The sequence below is a fragment of the Lethenteron reissneri genome, chromosome 16, assembly GCF_015708825.2.
Source record: "Lethenteron reissneri isolate LAM-NWPU_2019-01 chromosome 16, ASM1570882v1, whole genome shotgun sequence".
Classification (NCBI taxonomy): domain Eukaryota; kingdom Metazoa; phylum Chordata; class Hyperoartia; order Petromyzontiformes; family Petromyzontidae; genus Lethenteron; species Lethenteron reissneri.
In genome coordinates, this window is record NC_083794.1 from 9832764 (window position 1) to 9853933 (window position 21170).

At 45.3% G+C, this 21170-nt stretch overlaps 1 protein-coding gene across 1 annotated transcript in view; it reads right to left on the reverse strand.

Annotated features, from left to right (window-relative positions):
• The window catches only part of PDE2A (phosphodiesterase 2A), a 233275-nt gene that overhangs the window by 48542 nt on the left and 163563 nt on the right, over positions 1-21170 (reverse strand). The window contains exons 15-18 of the mRNA XM_061552360.1: positions 18108-18147; positions 17102-17165; positions 15554-15632; positions 8613-8790 (exon numbers count right to left, since the gene is read on the reverse strand). Of these exons, the coding sequence (XP_061408344.1) occupies positions 8613-8790; positions 15554-15632; positions 17102-17165; positions 18108-18147 (361 nt within the window). The remainder of the gene's footprint in view (positions 1-8612; positions 8791-15553; positions 15633-17101; positions 17166-18107; positions 18148-21170) is intronic.

Below are 21170 nucleotides of genomic sequence, written 5' to 3' on the forward strand. Positions count from 1 at the left end.
AACCTAACTTGTTCCTACACTTGCAAGCAATACTTATTATTCATCAGCATAGAAATGTTATACAAGAAAATACCGCGCCTGATAAACTTGTTCGTAGGTTTGGTTTATATAAAAAAAAAAATTTCAAGTATACGGCGATCGTCATAATGAACCTTATGGCGGGATTCTGGGTCCCCGAATAAACCGAAAAAAAAATTCGTATTATTTTTATTCTTTTTTGTTATTCTTTTTTCTATCTACGTGACTTTACTAAAAGACCCAAAGAATATAAAACTTTTAAACTTTGATTAGCGCATCGTGTAGAGCTCGTCGAGAGGAATAGATTGCCATATCGTTCGCCTTCAAAATACATAAAATGACGTCGCAACGCCATAAGGTTCATCATTTAAGCATCATGTCAAGAGGATACATTTCCAATTGGAGTGCTTTCAGTGAGACAGACATTACAATTACCAAACTATTTTTAAGTCACTTGTCTAGATATCTTGATCAAACTTGAGGAACACTTCTTACTATATGTTCCCTGCAAACAGTTTATTGTTTTTGCAAGTCAACAAGCCGAACTGTTTAATTCGCAGAACTGCAATGGCTTTAAATAAGTTAAAAATAGAATTTCACGTTACATTTTTTTCTTGCACTTTCAATTTCAACCAGGCTGAAACCAAATTGTAACCGAGAAACTGCCCAGATTCGAACCCAGGCATCTTCGCCACGCCGGCTGACCACTATAACCAGAAACTATCCTCTCGAGCCACTTGGCCAGACCGTAAAAAATAAAAAAAAACTTCACCACTGCTTAAAGTAGCAGCTTCCATATTACTTCTGATGTGCCAAGTGACAGGGGAATTAGAGACGCAAAGAGCTGACAAAATAAGTTATCTGCTTTATAAGCAGCCAATTACGTCCGCAAACTGTTTACACTGGCTGCTGATGGACTGTTTACAAAATGACCCTGTTCCACGGACCGTCGAGTGGGGAATTTGGCTCACCTATGATGAGCACAATTTTTGCCGACAGCTTTTCCTCGTGACGTCAATGGATAGAACGCTCAGCCCTTGTTGCCGGGCGGCTGTGGAATAGAGTGCTACCGGAAAACACTCGAGGGTAGAAGTGGCGAGGTTCGAGGGTTCTCCAATTAAGAGTGAAAAACCAGAGAGGAGTAGCAGAGGCAACGGGATGCTAATCAACGAGCCGGCGTGCGATGCGTCTTCGAAATAACATCACGTACACCGCAGTGCTGCGTAACATACCGTTGTCTCGTATTTATAATGAGCCTCTTATTGCGGGCGGTCCCTTAAAATTTAACGAAGACATTAAGAAAATGGGAAAGAAATGCAAAAATCGCACTCCCAAACCCCCCAAAAACTGAACGGCGGTGCACAGCAACGCTGACCTGCTGCTCAAAACGTCACATGCCAGGCAGCACAGCACAGTATCGTACAGCAACTACTGCAACGATGGATTGCGCACTCCAGAATTGGCTTGCGATGGTTTCAGTGTCAGCGTTTTTTTTATTTTAATTACAAATATAATAGTAATACACACAATATAATTCTCATTACGAGCTGTACATGAGATACACCTGGTCTTCACGGAAATAATCTGGTTTTGGAAAGTAAACGGATCTACTGGGGGGCATGCCACCCCCAAATTTGGCCTACGTTTTGATAGAAGGTGCGTTGCATTTGTTGTTGGGCAGCCTCATTCATTAAAGCGATATTCAAGTTTAGCTTTTCAGATAATCTAAGCCATACATCAGAAGAAGAAGCATTTCTTAAATTATAAACCTGCAGCGTTTAGAATCACCGGTTGTTCGTCGTCCCCGCAACAGCTTCCACGTCAGCTCCATGAATCAAATAAATGCCAAGCAACTAAATAGATAATGCGGCAGATGCCATCTCTGCAGCACAGCTCTCTCATGGGACCTTTTACTGCAGTGAAGAAGAAAATGTGTACATTCTCGCAAAGAAAGTTCATGCTGAGAGGGAAGAAGCAGGTGGAGGCAGATTATGGAATTGGAATTGAAACCAGCACTATCATTTTTAAGAACCACGCAACACAAAGTGGTCAGATGGCACCAAGGTCATGGACACTGAGCTTGGCACTGTGGGAAAGCTTGAGAATAAGTTTTTCGCTTTTATCTGGCAACAAAACAGGTGTTAAGTTGTTAAAACACCAAACTAAAACCTTTTACAAGGAATCCTGTCTGCATTAACCACAATACTTGTGGTCAAAATGCAAACAAAAAACATACTCTGATAACCTTTGCATTGTCTTTGAAACTGATTGGTCCACACCAGAGACAGCTTTCTTTTGAGCCTCGTCTCAAACGGTGTTAGACCAGAGGACGCCAAAAGGCGTACAGCCCAAAGACAATGCACTATCAGAGTAATGAGAGATCGGGGCAAGCATCTACATCATGGGACCTCCTCTTTGCCAGTACCAAAATATGAGAATAAAATTTCGATTTAAAGCTTTCGTGACTGCAGGGATTCATCTTCTTGGTTCTTTCGGTAAAGTCACGTAGAAGGGAAATAATAACATAATAAAAATATAATATAATAAAATAATTCTCATGACGTTTCGGCCACAACGCAAGCAGTCGTCCTCAGGTGAAGAACAGGTCTGTCGGGAACTTTACCGAAAGAACCAAGAAGATGATATGAGAATAAGTTGACCCCTTTTTAAATCCTTTATATTAAGTTCGCTTGCTTGCTTGCGTGCTTGCGTGCTTGCTTACGACCGTGCAAATCTTTCGGTCGTTTTTTAACCCACTTCCCGTGATCCAATCGAGCTGACATTTTGCACACAGACTCGTTGTGCGAGACAATTAATGTTCGTGGAAATTTTTTTCCAAAATTTTACACTGTTTAGGGAAAACAAATTTAATATTTAATTACCAATTGCTTAATACTGGCAGACAATCATCTGACCCATAGGTGGCAGCCATCTCAAGCCAGAGGACGAGAGGACTCTAGCCGCCACGCATATAAAGGATTTATAGTGAAAAACTTTGTTTTTACGGGTTATACTTATTCAATCCTTTATATTAAGTTCACTTGCTTGCTTGCTTGCGTGCAAATCTTTCGGTTGTTTTTTAACCCACTTCCCGTGATCCAATCGAGCTGACATTTTGCACACAGACTCGTTGTGCGTGACAATTTATTTTCGTGAAAAAATGTTTCCAAAATTTTCCACTTTTTAGGAAAAATTTTTTAAAGGATTTATAGTGAAAAACTTTGTTTTTACGGGTTAATTTTTATCTGGCAACAAAGCTTGGTTATGATTTGTCGTTTCAGCCACCCGTGATTACAAGCAAGGCTCTCGAGCAGCAGCTCGGCCACACCAATGACTGGGCGACAGAGCTATCGTTTAAAAACAATGTATGTATTCACTTAATTTGCTTAAATTCCAGCACCGAGGATTTAGCATGGAGGTGTTTGTATATCGTGTGACAGCGAAGTGTACACGAAAGTCACTTGAAGAAACTGTTTGGAGACAACCTTTGACAGATCTCTGCCTTTCTGTGACATACCACTGTGTGAGATTTCCAAACGAACTGTTCATCTCACGGCACAATTGGAATATGCTGGCGAATTTTTTTTACCGAGACGAAAAAATAACCACACACTACCACCGATGGATAACCCAGCCAACACGTGTTTGATATTCACATGTGTTTTTTGTGAGTGAAATGGAAAGCAAGATAAGAGTCCGAGGACAAAAAAAAATATCTGTTGATATTTGAAACTGAGTAAAGTTGGATGTACAGTGGACTTGCATATCACAAATAAACCAGCTGTAAATAACTCCGGCAGCTGGTACTCTAAAATTGGCATTATACAGGTGTATTGTGCCATTTATCACCACAGAAAGCAATTTCTTTCAGTAATAGCTTGTCCTTTCCATTTCTTAAATGCTATAAGCAAGCAGAATATCGCCACAGCTTTTATTACGTTTGAAATATTGAAATATGAATGGCAAAATGCAAAGGTTGAAAAAAAAACAGATGACGATGATGATGCCAACGATCGAATCGGCGAGCGTAAATAACGTTTGGAAGTACACAATAACATCATGCGAATATTGGCTTTTTTGCTTTTCAGACCGATTCGTGAAGCAACCGCCTCGTTGAATTCGAAGGCCACATCTCCCCTTGCACGCTCACTTCCGCCGTGACGCAAAGCGGCAGTAAAAAATAAACAATTACGTCTCCAAGCGCATAGCGAAACCGCTTGCGAGTTAATGCTTGGTAGCCACGCAATGGCTTCGGAGCAGGTGGAAGTTTACTGCCTCATTGGTTTTCGCCGTGGAACAAAGCGCAGGTGCTGGAGCGCAGATTGCGGGTCTCCGAGCAGATTTCGTGCGAAATTAAATTAAGCCACGCCACAGGTAGATGCGCAGGAACACGTCCAAAAAATGTTGGCCGCCTGCTCCACTCCCTTTTCGCGTGACCATATTTCGTCTCATAGCCGTGCGTATGTGCTTTTTGGAGAAGATAAAACTGTTCATAATATAGGTTTTTGAGTCAGATCGCGTTATTTATAAATGTGTCATAACCCTCCACCGCCCGACACGGCCAAATAGTAAAAAATGTGTCACGTTTTTCAAAGGGCAAAATAATTCACTTCTTTAGCCCACCGGTGTGCTGATTATCAGCGAAACGTCGTACTCAAATTTAAAATGCTGTTGATTCTCTCTTCAGCACATTGGTGGGCTAAAGAAGTGAATTATTTTGTCCTTTGGAAAACGTGACACATTTTTTACTATTTTGCCGTGTCGGGTGGTGGAGGGTTACGACACATTTATAAATAACGCGATCTGACTCAAAAACCTATATTATGAATAGTAATGGTCGCGAAAGCCTACGTGTTAAAGAGAAAACTGGTCTAGATTGTGTGCAATAGTGGATGGTAAAGATCGTCGTCATTCAAGAGCCGTGATCGATCCACCGCTGAATGAAAGCCTCCGCAACGTTGCTGCCTTGGCCGTACATTCTTGCGATGCCAGAACGCACCTCACCCCGGCGCACGAACCAATCTCATCGCTCCTCTTGGCAACTCTCATTCCTTTTGCTGCCACTCCATCGGCCATCACCCCTTCTAGAGACATGCCCTGTAACCTGTACTAACCCATTTACTGTTCTCATTTTGATTTGTTCTGTGATCAATGTATTCCTCTTTTTCTTGGCCTGTGGAACTTCGATCACACATCCACGCTTCTTTGTGTACTTTTCAGCTTTAGTGTCATCAGCATCCCCGTTTCCGAATCCATGTGTCATAGCAGAAAACATGCACCGATTGAAAATTATCCTATATTGGAACGTGGCGTACATGCTGTATATATGTTGCTTTGCATGATCAACTTCCAAGTTTACAAACAAACTCCGACCTGCTCTCGCTCGACTCATAATTTACTTATTTTAATCCCAGTCTAACCTCCATATTCAATAATAAAAGCTTAACACGGTCGTCAACAACACTGCCATTTGCTCGAAGGACCATTGCCTGAAAACGTATTGGTTATATATATATTTTCATGAACACCCTGTGTATGCGCTATGTATATATATGTAAAACTGTGATTTGTGTGCTGTGGGTTGGTGAAGGGAGCACATTTTGTCTCGTGTCATGCTGTGGACTTCCCGGCTGGTGTGGTTGCTGCTCTCTGGTATTGCCGCTCAGGTCTACCACGCTCGCCAGCTTTTTGCTTTGCCATGTCAATAACACTGCTGTAAAAGGAGATATATTTGATAAAATAATAAAAATAAAACATAATAAAAGAATTCTCACGACGTTTCGGCCACAACGCAAGCAGCCGTCTTCAGGAGTTTTATTTTTATTATTTTATTATTCTCCTTCTACGTGACTTTACCGAAAGAACCAAGAAGATGAATCCCTGCAGTCACGAAAGCTTTAAATCGAAAAATATATATTATAGTTGATGCTTCGGGTAATGGCCTTTCTCCATTCCCGATGTGTCACCTGTTCTAAATATATATTTTTCTGTGTAGCAGCTTACAGTGGTGCTGATGAGTGTGCTCGGTTTTGTGTTAATTCCGCGTATGCGCCACTGCCAAACAGCATCACCAACACAATTTACCCTTCCGTAATTGCCTTCGACATACTGTACACACACACACATTGTGTTTTATTTCCAGATATGTCTTTCCAAAAGTAATTATAATCGTTTTGTTCAGAGAACAAGCTGTACGCGACCGAGCTCAACATTGCAGCCTTCTCGCTGTTAAGCTATTCAATAATTTCCTGTGGGTTCATTACCATTTGTTGTTATCGTGACTATGTCACCAGAAAATCTGAAATCGTGAATACTTGATCCGTGTGCTCAAGCCCTTTGTGTCGACCAAAGCAATGCCTTTACGTAATCTTCAGTCCCATCTTCATGAACGCTCTCGATAATTTCAACATTAATTTTTTTAAACGACTGCCATCAATTTTTGTTGCCAACTCAAATGTCCTTAAAAAATATAGAAAAGAGAGGCTTAACGCCGTTTGATGCTCACTTATATTTTTATGTAAATTAATTGATAGTATGAATTAAGGTAAAGGGACAAACAACCCATTGCTTTTTTTTTTCGATTTAAAGCTTTCGTGACTGCAGGGATTCATCTTCTTGGTTCTTTCGGTAAAGTCACATATAATGGAAATAATAAAATAATAAAAAGAAAACATTTTTTATTATGTAAAATTTTATTATTTTATTATTTCCATTCTATGTATGTGACTTTACCGAAAGAACCAAGAAGATAAACCCTTGCTTATTCACTCTGTTGTTCGGCCTTTTAAATATCCATTAATCATTTCTTTATTGCTTTTGTGAACAATTTAAATGTGCGATAAGGGGTTGATGGCTCTGTAATTCTTCAAATTAGTCATATCTTCTGTTATGAATACAATAATTATTGAGGCATCGTTCCACAATTGAGCTATTTCCTTTCCCTGCAAACATGTTGTAACTAGGTCTGCTCATTTTCTGACCCAACAGCTGAATCCCGCATTCTTTGATGGTCACCGTTATTCCATCTGGTGCAGACGCTTCTTTAAAACAACAATATTCGACTGTGAAAAAGTAGTGGACACTTCTACAAGTGCGGCATCTTAGTGCATTTTATGCAACAGTTATACTGGTAGGAACCTCCTGGTTTCACCAGCCCACAGGGGATTATTGACTCCGTCTGTCCGTCGTGCAGGGAGGGGCTGGGTGGAGAAGGGGCTGGGTGGGGAGGGGCTGGGTGGGGAGGGTGGGGCTGGGTGGGGAGGGTGGGGAGGGGCTGGATGTTGAGGGTGGGGAGGGGCTGGTCACCCCGTGGTGCCTTTATAAAACTCAGCGTTTAACCTACTCACGCCGGCTTGTGCCCGCCCTCACAGTCGGGCATATTTGCGGAATACACCACGCCGCCGTTGACCCTGGCCATTTACCGAGCAACCCAACGTTCCTACCAGCTCCCTCCGCAGGAATGTGTTTTAATAGCCAAATGTTAATGGTCCAGCGGGCTATGACAAAGCCCAGCGATTGCACTTTCCCCAGTAGGCCGCCCTGTTTAACACCGCATGTGCATTTACTCTAAAGAATACACAGTCTGCTTCAGAGAAGGACGATAACGATCCATTGATGTAATTCGAAATGCGTAGGCCATTGTCTTCCAGTGTCATTGACCATACTTGTCAATTTCCACTCATCTACGAGAGTGACTGTTCAGTTGTTGAAGATGTTCAGTTGCTGAAGAAGCTCCCAGCATGTGGAGCGTCATATCGAGCGTCGTGCCAAACACACTCAGAGAGCTTCATGATCACGAACGCCTACGCGGTACTTCTACAACCGTATTGAACCAGCAGCGGCGCTCGGCCCAAGCAAACCAAAAGAAGAATCGTGAGGCACCAAGTAGACCAAGAGGTCCGCGATTCATGACCAAATTAAGGGAGCGTAAAATATCAGCTTAAAATCCAATCATAATAAACACAACAAGCTTAATCAACATAACAAAAAAGCGATTTAATCACTCTCATCTCTATCTTATCCGACTCTCCTCTCATCTCACGACATCTGTAGTTTCATTTACATTTATCGTTATTATTATCATCATCATCATCGTCACCCACGGTCAATCCACGGTTGAATAAAAGGCCTCCACAAAACTGCAGCCACCGCTCCGGATTCCGCGATGTAAACAATCCACCTACCGCCTGCACACAGACGGCCGACAACATCGCTCCATTCCCTCGGCACGTCCTCTCGGACGCATCCCTCGGCTGCCGCTCCGTCATAATCCGTGACCACCGGCCACCATCCCTTGTGTCGCGACCTGCGGCTGCCCAAGGCCCCACTCACCATCTGTCTTATCGCACTGCACCCCTTGTCCACATCTCTTCCGTCATCTCGCTCGTATTTCACGAATCGTGAAAAGGCACGTGTCGTCGTCCCACTCCGCTTCCCACCCCAAACTTAACACTTTATACTCAGCCCCCCCCCGCCCCCACTAAGGGCTCAGCTCCACCGGTGATCGTGCACAACAGCTGCCGAGGGACCGCGTGGACGAGGAGGGGAGAGGGAGCGACGCTCGGACGACCGGCGGGCGAGACGGGCACGCTCACCCTCGTTCTCGTCCTTGATGGGGAAGCAGAGGATGCTGCGCGTGCGGAATCCCGTGCTGTCGTCGACGCCGCGGTAGAACAGGGGGTGCGAGTACGCGTCCTTGATGTTGAGAACCTCCCCGGTGGTGGCCACGTGGCCCGCGATGCCCTGGTCGGCCGGGATGCGGACCTCGTAGCTCTACGAGCCGTGCACATCAAGGCGGTGGGAGGGGTGCAAAGGGGGTGGAAGAATGTCGGGAGCACGAAGTTTAGATTTCTCTCACGCGCGCGCGTGCATGCGTTTGCGTGTGCGTGATATGGGGAGCAGCGGTGTCGCTGTTAGCGCGCTGCACTATGAACCTGGCGAACCGAGTTCGATGCTTGCTTGCTCATGAACAACAACAGCGGCGAATATTTGAACCGGTCCTGGTTGAATGGGCAAACATCGCCACGAGGGAGAAAAAGGCGTCCGGGCGTGTTATTGGCCACCCACCCCTCGTGTGCTGTACCCGCCTTCGTAGGTGCTCGCTTAACAGCACTTGCCCCAACAGTTTGTTAAAGGCTACATATGGAATATTTGTCTTTGCTTTTTCTCGTGATATATGAATGCCGAGCGTGCTCATGTGGCATGCGTTCACATGGATCTGCTTGTGATCCATTTAATCATGGATATGCAGCCATCAAACCATGACTGCAAGAGTTTCAAAGGCTACCAATCCAATCCCAGATCAATATCAAGATCGGTCATTATCATCTTCAAGATCCTCCATAAACTTGCCTCCTGCCTCTCTCTTCCACACACTCTCTGCTCCAACAACCAAGGTCATCCATTGAAGCCCCCCCCCGTAAACATTGACTCATTAGGAAGTCACTCATTCTCCACTACTGTCTGGAACTGCCTTCTCCAAGTCATCTTGCATTGTCAATTACCTGGCCCTGTTCATGTCCAGGCTCAAGATTTTCCTTTAGTCATCTGACCTTAACCATCTCTGGCCATAAAATAAATACGCCTACTCTTTCTGAGCAGCACCTTGATATATGGTCACATTTAGACTTTATATATATGCATTGTACTATATTATTGTGTGATATCCAAAGCTGCCAGTGCAGGTTTTTAAACAAGCTCCTCCTCATTACCCCACCATGGTAGATATTTAAAGGGTTGTCAAATTTTCCCGTCAGCCCAATAGGAATACTAAAACAATTTTGTGGGAAAAAGACAAACAAACAGTTAAATAAATGACGCAGCAAACAACATCCTAAGCGGGATGCTCAAGACCTGAAGAAACACACCGAAGCTTTCCTGGACAAGCAATAACAGACTTGCATCGGCGGCAAGCGGCGTGTGTGCACATCTGCAGTGTGGACTTCTTGTGGGTCAACTCAACCCTAAAATTAATCAATAACACCCAGGGGTTTGTCCGCGCTTATCACTAGCGCCGAGGAAGAAAATTGGGCAATGCAACATTTTTTTCTACGTCAAAATCCAACACCCCACCCGCCGCCCCTCCCCACTAACAACATTCGCTCATTTGTCGCCGCGTTTTTTTTTACGACCACGTGCTCGTCGGGACATTTTTTTTTTTAAATCCACGTGGGCGTGCGGCGAATACTACGGCCGACGAGTAACGGCGCAGCGTGTGCTCCGGTGTCGCCGCTTTAAGAGTTGCGCGTGCGAGCAGAGCGAGCGGAGCGGGCGGGCGTGAGCGTGGGTGTTGCTTCGTGTGCGCGTGCACGCGAGCGTGCGCGAGTAGTAAGCCTTATTAAATTTAATGCAAGCCACCCCTTATGCGTGCGATAACGCGAGGCAATATCGCGTGCCGTTATGCGGCCCATATAAAAGCCCCTCCGATTGTGCGCCTGCCGATTGCGAAAGCGGACGCTCGTGCCGATGATGATGATGATGCACGCGCGCATTCGTGCGTGCACGTGTGCTCGCGTGAGCGTCTGAATGTGATGAATTGGAGTAGCCGTTACTAAGGAAACGTCCAAATGTGTGGGTACAATTAGCAAAAAAAAAAAATTCGGATTAAAAATAAATACATTAGTATTATCGCTGCCACTTATGATAATACGTTCATTATTTATTAAACTGGCCACTTGCGCCAGTTCGCATGTTTTACCAATTACATCGCCGTCAGCCTTGGCAACACGGGTGCCTCCGAGGTGAACCCATCGCGGCATCTTGCGAGTTTGTTGCCCGCAGCAGAATCGTTCGCGTGGATTCCTGCATCGCTTCGAGGAAACCGGCGTCTGAGTATCGCAATTCAATTATCGTAATTGTCATCATCATCATAACCATCCATGCTTTATCCACGGCTAGATGAAGGCCTTCCCCGAGCCGTCGCCCTCCCTCAGGGTCACACAAGTATATGTAGGGTCCTCGCGCAAAGCCTTATCTCACTCCTCCATCCCAGTGGCATGTCCTTCTCAGTGTGGTCCATCGTTTGGCTTAGATTCCGATTATCGTCTCGAACACCGGCCACTCTCCTTTCAAGCCACATGTCCTGCTCAAGCCAAATCCCTACATCGCCTGCATTTCGATGCATGCACTCTCCACTTTATACCGTGACATGGGGTTAAACTAAACTTTTTTTTTTTTACCAGCTAAGGCCCACTGAGCTATATACGCTCTTTTTTTTAGAAGCGACCTGGCCACAAATGATAGCTCAACGAAGTGGCTTAGCATACGGTAATTTATAGCAGCCAATTACTCTTAACGCACGATGATTCTAAATGTCGAGAGCAAAAACTGGAGGACCTGGAGAAAAATCCACGCGACCACGGGGAGAACACGCAAACTCCACGCGTGAATATCAACGTGTCGTTAACCCACCACCACCCGACACAGTTAATCAGTAAGGTTTGTCACGTGAACAAAACGTGAAAATTAGTTAGTACTTCAGCACCCCGGTGTGTTGGAGAGTAAACCCACAACATGTCTAATTTGGCTGTGTTGGGTGGTGGTGGGTGGTGGTGGATTTTAGAAGGGACTTGACCACAAATGATAGCTCAACAAAGTGGCTTGTCACGTGGAAATTTAAAGCAACCAAATACTCTAAACGCACGTTGATTATTAATATGGAGAGAAAAAACGGAGGACCTGGAGACACATCCACGTGACCATGGGGAGAGAGACATGCAAACTCCAAATATATAGGCATCAGGGTCGGGATCGAACCCACAATCTCCTGTATACCAGGCGAGGTAGTTAACATCTCGCCACCTGTGATACCCTATTAAATTGAAAATACATGGTTTATCTTTTTCTGTTGACGCAGCATTACTGAGGCTCGAAAAAGTCTGTATTTAGTCATCGTGGGTAGTGCTGTTTAAGTCTGCCTGCATGTTTAGGCATTTCAATAACGATTTAAGTGCCAACGTTAATTCTTAACAATTTTCAACATATGTTAATTTTGAACGTGTGTATTCGTTTACGAATTCATTTATTGACGCATGTGTTGATTTTATTTGTTTTTATTATATGAAGTGGAATGGTGGTACGATGGCTTGAGAAGCCATGCATCCGGTCATTTGAATTCAACATCAGTAGCGAGTGATTACCCCATCAGTGAATTGTCCTCCCCTCTCTGCACGCAATACTAAAACCTCGCCAATCGCCACTCAGTGTAACGGTGACGTCCCCACGATGCCTGTGCGAGGCCAGGTGCACTTTGAGGGCACGTGAAGTGTCGTCACGTGGCCTAGACCGCACACTGACCAGCATGGGTGAAGTAAGTTCAAATAAACTCCATGACTGAAAGATCTCATGAGGATTATTTACTGCAGAGAGTTTACAATAGGAACAAGTGCCTGTGTCGTCTCATCTCTCTCTCTCTCAAAATCTCACACTGAACTTCTAATTTAGCAATCTTTGGAAGAACGTAATCGACCAGGCTATGCGTTAATTGTGTGTTGACCGACTCTCTGTGTTGCATTGCATTACATTTCCAAATTTGACTAAGTTTGTTAGATTAAGTGTGTTGTCTCTCTCTCTGTCTCCCGTTGTTTTGCTCTTCTTATTTCCTACAGTCACAAAAGCTCCAAATCTCTCATTGACATGCTGATTTCTCTACCCCCCCCCCTCTCTCTGCCCCCCTCTTATTTATGTAAGGCCTCGACACAGAGGCGTTGTTTCTCTGTGTGCATATGTGTGTGTCTCTCTCTGTGTGTCTCTGTGTTATCTCTCTCTGCCTATGTGTCTGTCTATGTGTCTCCGTGGCTGTGTTTTGTCTCTCTTTCAAATTTAGCAATCTTTGGAAGAACGTAATCAACCAGGTGGGGTGTTGACTGTTATGTTAGCCGACTCTCTGTGTTGTATTGCACTATATTTCCAAGTTTACTATGTTTGTTTTCTCTTTCATTTGTACCTGATGATGATTGCTTGTGTTGCAATCGAAACGTCGTTTGTTATTATTTAATTATTATTTTATTTCTACGTGACTTTACCGAAAAAACCAAAGAGTAGGAACACGTGCTGTTATATCATCGTCTACGTTTTCACAGTGCTTGCATTCACAAAATACTGTCACGTTAGATTCACATGGACATCTAAATATTTCACATTGAATTTCTATTAATTCATATTGTTAACGATGCTGCTGCTAGCCAGCATATTGATGTTTTACCCGCGTTCATTAATACATTGATTGCCCACCACTGTATATTTCTGAGCGCAAAATATCCCCGATGCATTCGCATACAATGGCGCTGCTCTAGCCTCTCGTGACACAGATGTGGAGTGTATTTGGTGAATCTTCATTCTGCCTTAGGGCAATGAGATTCATACATTAACATCTGTATTTAACAAAACGAGAGGCTACCGAGGTTCATTATATATTTTAGAAGGGCGACCTATTTTTTCGTTAAATAAAATAAACGTCCCAGCCATTCCTCTCCCCATTTATATTGTTTGTTCATCAGCTTATATGCTTTCCAGAACTATAGTGTCCAGCAGGGATTGTTTAGAGAGAGCAAATTCTGGACCGGCTTTGACTTTCAGGGCCACATCAGCAGCGTCAATCAGCCCTGTTAAATTTATTCATGGCCGCATGGGGACAATAATTATGCTATTGTGATTAAGGTGCATGTAATTATGAAGAGGATGAGTTCTGGGCTATTTCATGGGCGAATAATGTCCCAGAGTTTTTTTTTTAATGACCACCTTACGGCTTTGGTAATTCCACACGGGAATTACCGAGCAGATGCGTGCGTGAATTGAACCGACAAATCCACAGAAACTGATCTGTTGGCAGGCCAGTTGACCGCCAATCTTTATTAACCTCAATAATGAATGTATCAATTCATACATTAAAATATTAATTAATTACGTAATTTGTTGCCACTTCTGCTCCAGAGATGGAGATGATCAGGTGCAGAGTCAATCCCAGAAGGCCTACATTGTTTCCACTTCGCTGGTCTTGCTAGGCCATGCAGTGTTCTCATCGTCAAGTAAACCCGCTTGCAGCTTATATATGTATATACATTTTTACCATTAATTTACGAAAGCAAATACATTTGCGCTGTCACCACCAGCAAGCCAATTACGGATGAGCTGCCCGGAGCCGACGGCACAAGACGACAATCCGCTCGAGTCACGCGGCAATGGCAAAAAAAGGGCCCCCCCCTCCTTCTCCACCCACTCGCTTCGCCGTGCTCCGTGAGCTTCGCGTCGCCACTCGCCACCCAACCCCACCGTTCTCCAGATCCGCTATCATGAGTCACCTCCACAAGGGCCCTCTCTTACCCGCCGTGGGATGTGTTTCGCCTACGTTTTGTCAAACTTAGTTTGGTAGAAAAAAGAAGGGGTTTCAATGCTGCTGAATTTTCTAAATTACACCTGCTGCTTGCTACCCTCCTTTTTCTGCCCCATCTGTACGTCCCGATGAGGCCTAACACACGTAGCATAATTGCACATGTGCCTAACTTTATTCTGGTACCTCTTGTTACGACATGTTTGCACCTTATTTTAGATTCGCGTGCGTTTATGTCACCGTTAAGACTAAAACATGGAGCTTACTTGTACCTTCTTTAAGAAGGCCGTCTCCGGTGTAGGCGAATCAGTTTAAAAATCAGTGCATACATTACTATCAGAGCATGTTGGTTCACATGATCACCACAAGTACGTGTGGTCAATGCTGACTTGATTCCTTGCAAAAGATATCCATCTGGTGTTTGAACATATTTACACCTCCTGTTTTATTGCCAGAAAGGGTGAAACTTATTCTTATTTTTCATATTAAACACTGGAAAAAAAGGGTACCATGATATGTAGAACTTCTTTCACACCATACGGAGGTGAGGAATGCAGTCCTTGCGTGGAAACGTATGGAGAGAGCGATTCTCGAGGCACGAGTGGAACTAGGATAGAAGTGTGCTGTGGATGGCAGCATTGTTATAGAGATACTTAAGGAAGATTGAGTGGTCTTTGGTGTCAAGAGCAACGTGAGGTCTAGGAGAACGGATTGAGATGGATCGACGGCGTGAAGAGAGCAGTTGATTTACCACACGCAGGAGAGAAGTTTCAGGGGAAATTGCCTTGGGGGGGAAAAAACCCAGATTGCATTGGGTCACGGAGACGCGACTAACTCGAGTACGATTCAACGTCGGGATTCGTACAACATCTCAATGCGGCCGCAATCTCAAGGCACCGTAGTACAGAAACAGTGGGCACATTTATTTTACAGAGATAAAGAGGGCGGTCCAGTCAGCGAGTCTGAGGGTAAAGAAAAAGGAAAGTCTTGAGCCTGGACTTGAGAACAGCAGTGGCAACTGTAATGTAGACCTGAGGCATTGAACTCCCAAACAACTCGTAACATCGGGGCAACATTAAGCACGTACGCACGCAAGCACGCCGTGAGCGGATCGACTGAACGGTCGACCCCAGCTTTTTGACAGCGAACAATCGCCTTCTGTGATGTGCGGGCATCCCCATGGGCACGCCAGCCGCCCCGATGACATACCTCGTCGCTCACGACGCCGCCGTCGAACACCTTGGCCACGAGCTCATGGCTGCTGCGATCGAGCAGGAACACGGAGCACCTGAGCAAGGGAGAGCGAGCGGGGAGAGCAGCATTGCATTAGCAGTCCTCGACATAAACAGGCCGTGGTGGGCCAGGCTACATCCGTCCATTGCTCGCTGAGCTGCATTGGCTTCCGTTTGCAGGACGAATACATCATAACGTCGCATTCACTACACACGAAGTGCTTGCCACAAATGAACCACATCCCCCCCCCCTTCTCTCTCCCCCCCTACTGCCGAGGCCTATGTAACCTCGTGCCACGGCAGATCTCTCGCCTACTTCAGCAGTTTGTTCTTGCTGTGGTTGTCCCTCCTGATGACGATTGCTTGCGTTGCGATCGAAACGTCGTGATCTATTATTTTTCTACCTACGTGATTTTACCGAAAGAACCAAAGAGTATGGATACCTGCAGTCACGAAAGCTTCAAATCAAGATTGAACCACAATTCTTTGCCGATCTCGTCAAGGAGCATAAACCATCACGCACAACTCCGGTCAACCTCGTAGCAGCAACGTCTTTGGCTCGCCATCGAACTAATTTGGTCACCGCATCTCGCGCTTTTGGATGCGCTTCTGCGGCCGTCTGGAACGCTCTTCTTTCCAATATTAGGAAGCCGCTAGAGTTATGCACTTTTAAATCATCCAGATGTAAAACTAATTTCTTTAAAACTGCTAGTTGTGTATAGTTTGTTGTCCTTCTCCTGCACCTCCGATTAGCATGGCTGGCTATGTATGGTACGAAAGAAGTCAAATATACATACATGCAGGATATGAATACTGTCTTAACGCTTATTTGAGAAAGTAAATTGCTTTGACTTGACTTTTTCCTCTTTAGCCATCGGAGGACTGGTGCTCTCCACAGAGTAAGAGGGGTCAAAAGGTTTCTGATTCGGGCAAGATCCCAGCGATGCGAATCTGGGAATCCCAACGATGACTCAAGGATGGTATTGTCGCCGAGCATTGCCCAGAGCCCACGTGAGAATTGGGGAGGTCAAGTGCACGGGCTAAAGGTCAAAATGTGCTACTTCGGGGAAGGTTAAAAAAAAAGTTTGGCCAGCTGGATTTAGTTTAATGAATGAAATAATGTTGCGTGTGTTATACATGCAGGGGTTGTCACCGTAAGACTCGCATGCCCCCAAAGGGTTCACGCCGATTGGATCAGCCTGCCACGTGCTTTGGCAGTGGCGAACTTTCTTTCTCTCGTTGGCCTGACCCCGCCAGGCCCGGCCCCGAGAGGGTGTATTGCACGAGGCTCTGTGTGAGTGCACAACGATAACTACTGGGTTTGAGGGGGGCACCCCCCTTCCCCCCAAGTTCTGTTGACTCCGAGCCACCTGCCACCTACGTTCAAATTGGGTCAGAATCAGAATCTCGATTTTAGACTGGAGGAATCCGATGAGCTGCGAAGGCTTTTTTTTCACGGCTGGCCGGCGAGCCGTGCGGCAGCGCGAACCGGAGTTGCGTGTAACCTCCAGTTGCCCGCCTGTACCTTTCGGCGTTGCTCAGATTCCTCGCCTCTTGAATGATCTCGTGCAGCAGAACGGACACGTCGTCTGAGATCGTGAGACGGGAGGGGAACAGTTTATTCAGAATTAGAAAAAGGGGCCACCCCCCTTCCCCACCCACTCGCAGATGCCCAGTCGGGGGGCCACGCGGTCAGAACGTTTGAACAAACAAACAACACACAAACACGACGGGAACGCTGAGTTATGCGAAAGGTAATTTTCGAAGCGTAAACTTATTGTTCTCAATGAGAACAAGGGGCACCCGAGGAACGGAGGGAGAAAGAAAAAAAAAGAGGGGCAACGTGAATTTCTGCAGCAGATGGGGAAAAATCGTGGCACATTACACGTGGGTCGGTAACTTTGCTTAACATTTTTTTTGCTATTTAACACATAGGCTTTCGCGACCAATGTTATTCATGACAAAAGTTATTTTGGCTTAGATCGCGTGAATATAAACGTGTCGTTAACCCACCACCACCACTCGACACAGTTAATCAGTAAGGTTTGTCACGTGAACAAAACGTGCCAATTAGCTACTACTTCAGCACCCCGGTGTGTTGGAGAGTAAACCCACCACATGTCCAATTTGGCTGTGTTGGGTGGTGGTGGATTTTAGAAGGAACTTGGCCACAAATGATAGCTCAACAAAGTGGCTTGTCACGTGGAAATTTAAAGCAGCCAAATACTCTAAACGCACGTTGATTATAAATATGGAGAGAAAAAACGGAGGACCTGGAGAAACATCCACGTGACCATGGAGAGAGAGACATGCAAACTTCAAATATACAGCAGGCATCAGGGTTGGGATCGAACCCACGACCTCCTGCATACAAGGCGAGGGAGTTAACATCTCCTAGCCACCGCGACATGATGCGATGTTCAACAGAATTTACCAACTTTATGTAAAAAAAACCCCACAGATTTGTTCTTTTACGAGATTGTCCAAAGTAAACGAGTATGATCTTAAAAAGAAACCTAATTTTAACTTACCTAAATGAGTGAACAGGTTTTTGGCAACTTGCAGCAGAGCCTGTAAGGGAATGAGAAGAGAGTTTGTGAGGCCAGGATTAAACAACGGAACCAAATCGTGGCATTCCTACTCCACCCCCTACTTTAGATTCGACATTTGAATCGTTTTTCAAAGTTTGAAAAGACATTAATGTTTTATAATGCTGAACGATGAGATTTCTCCCATCCCTTTCTCGTATTGCAATTTTAAACAGGGCCAGATTTTGCTTTTCTTTGCTCTATATTAACATAATGATTTTTCTTCCGTTGCTCCAGCCGCCTCTTGATTAAAACAAAAGCCATTTTTTCGTATAAAACGTCACTTTTACTGCTCATCAAATGGTAAATTAAAGAAGAGTTCCGTATTTGATGTAAAGACAGGATCTCTCTCTCACGCTCAAAAGAAATCACCATTCCCCTTGTCCACTAAAACAACCCAATTGTTGGAGTGAGCGGTGGTGGGAGGGGGTGAAAGTGGTTCAATTATATGGAACACGATTTTGGTTCCTGGGTAGTAAGTGTTATTTTATAATCGCTTATTTCTCAAAAGTATAGAAAATGGCTATTGTTCTCCACAAACTTTGCTTTTGTGACCAGGACCTTACGTGAAGGAATGAGGCATAAGCAATTAGGAAATAACACTTATTACCCACGAACAAAAAATAAATAAATGTGTTACACAGTTTTATTAATGGAGTGGATGATCAACATAACTTTTGTAGTCTGGTCACTAAAGCAAAGTTTGTGGGAATAGCCATTTTCTGTACTTTTGAGGCATAAGCAATTACAGAATAACACACTTACTACCCAGGAACAATTTTTTTTTTGTTACACAGCGAATTATTGGCGGTTTGAATACAGTCACTCGAGTTCGAATCCGGGCCAAGGCTATAACGTAGGTGACGACTTGTATACGAGCCAGTCCCTCACCTTTCACCAATCCACACACTGACCAGAGTGGTGAAGTATGGTCAAACAACACCCCGTGTCTGGAGGCCTGCAAGCAGCAGTCAATTTGACATATGTATTCTGCATATATGGACCTATATTTTAGCCGTATAAACTGAAAGGGAGAAATACTATTTGCAAGCACTTTACATTCATACATACAAGGGCAACGATGACAGATTTAGACCAAATGACTATAGGGCGAGTGCTGTTCGCGAGCGCCTATTAAGGACAGCATAGCACAAAACGGATGTAAATTACTCTTTGAAATTAGACCATTTGGCGTCACTGGAATCCACCTGCCATGTTTGCCCTGTCAGTACCACACGTGTGCACAGCAATCCGCTCGCTCCAACAATTGGGAGGCTTTTTTCGTTTTTCTTTTTTACCAAACTCTCATGTGCAATTCATTAGCGTGGCGGACCAGTCAAAATAAATCTTTGATCCAGAAAGGCATTTCCAATCAGCAGGGATGTGTGTGGGGGGAGGGGGTGGAAGTGGATAGTGTTGATAAACCAGAAATATTTTGCTTTTGTTACGCCAATTTGAAACACCTGCCCCCCCCCCAACTCCTCCTGCCCGGCTCAGATTTGACAACTCAGCCTGGCTTCCGCCGCGCGCGCGTGACTCAGACACGACAAAAAAACCATTCCTCTCCTCGCCAGAACAAATCCCGAATATCCGCGTGTGGCACTTTCTAATTGAGTCCATTCAACACGGCACGAGCGGACTCAGCGCGACGGACAGAAAGCCCCGCGGTGCCGGTCACTCCCGGGTGACCCGGGGGGCTCATTGTGTTTCATCAACGCCACAGGAGGCCCTTGTGTAGTTCGTGAAGATTTGAGAAAATTGTGCGCACACTCACAAAAACACACTGCCTGGCTCCTAGGGAGGGGGTGGGGGGGGATGGGGGGGTTTGGGGGGAGGATGGGGGGATGATGGGGGGGATGGGGGTAGGATAGGAGGGGTATGGGGGAGACGATGGGGTGGACGATGGGGGGGCGATGGGGGGCCAATGGGGGGGGGGGAGAGGGGCGGAGTGGGTTGGGGGGTTGGGGGGATGGGGGAGGGGACAAATAAACCTGACCTCGACGTTCACATTGCACGACGCCAGGTGAACTCCCCCTGCCAAATCTAGAGAACGTGCCGCCCGGTTTCGTCGACGATCGGCGATATTTTTCGACCACGACGTTCGCTATCACCGGGGACTGCTGCCCAGCGCTCGCCCTCATTCCGCACGGTCATTGGCGTTGCGGTGCGCGAGCGGCCAGCCACAGCCGTTTCCGCCACGCAAAGCACGGGAGTTTACGTTACGGAAGGGAAACAGCTGCTGAGGTTGGCGGTTCGAATGCGGTAGGCCGCCCCAGCGATTACCGCGGTGCTGTGTACAGACCGTAAAATATGCGACGTCTGCCTCACGCTTGATGTGATGGGTCACCGGACGTCATTCGATACGAGTAGGCTATGGTTGTCGCGGCGTCAATGGTTCCAAATTTGCTAAATCACCAGCTCTAGTACTCAATTGGGGTTACACATAGTGACATCGCCACCCTATTGTGAAACTACTGCAGGCGATGTGAAACGCAGCGTATTTTTCATAATAGCCTTGCACTATAATAATGACACCAAAACTGAACGTACCAAATAATCAACATTAATCAATATAAATTAAAGGTGGGCTGCTCACAAACGCCATGGACGCATGATTCCCATCATGATTCCCATCATGCCTTGCATGCATGTCATGTGATCACAAAATCGTCACTGGCCCGAAGGAGCTGAAATTGCGTGGCTGTATTACCGTTGCCATCTCTGCCTGTTGTCATCGCTTTTCGTTTCCAGGCTGCGTGCATTTGCTCCCTCTTCTCGCGATGGAGAGGAGGGGGGGGGGGCTTTCTCATTATTTACACAAAGCGTATTGGGGTTTCGAATAAATTACCCGTGTCATTGTCGCCAACGACAAAAAAAATGCTCACTTTTCGGTGTTGTTTATTTTCTGTTGCCACTTGAATAATTGCGACAACAACAACACTCATTACAACCAGTTTGTGTTGACGCTGTTATTGACGCTATCACCACGATTTGTTTTTTTTCCAA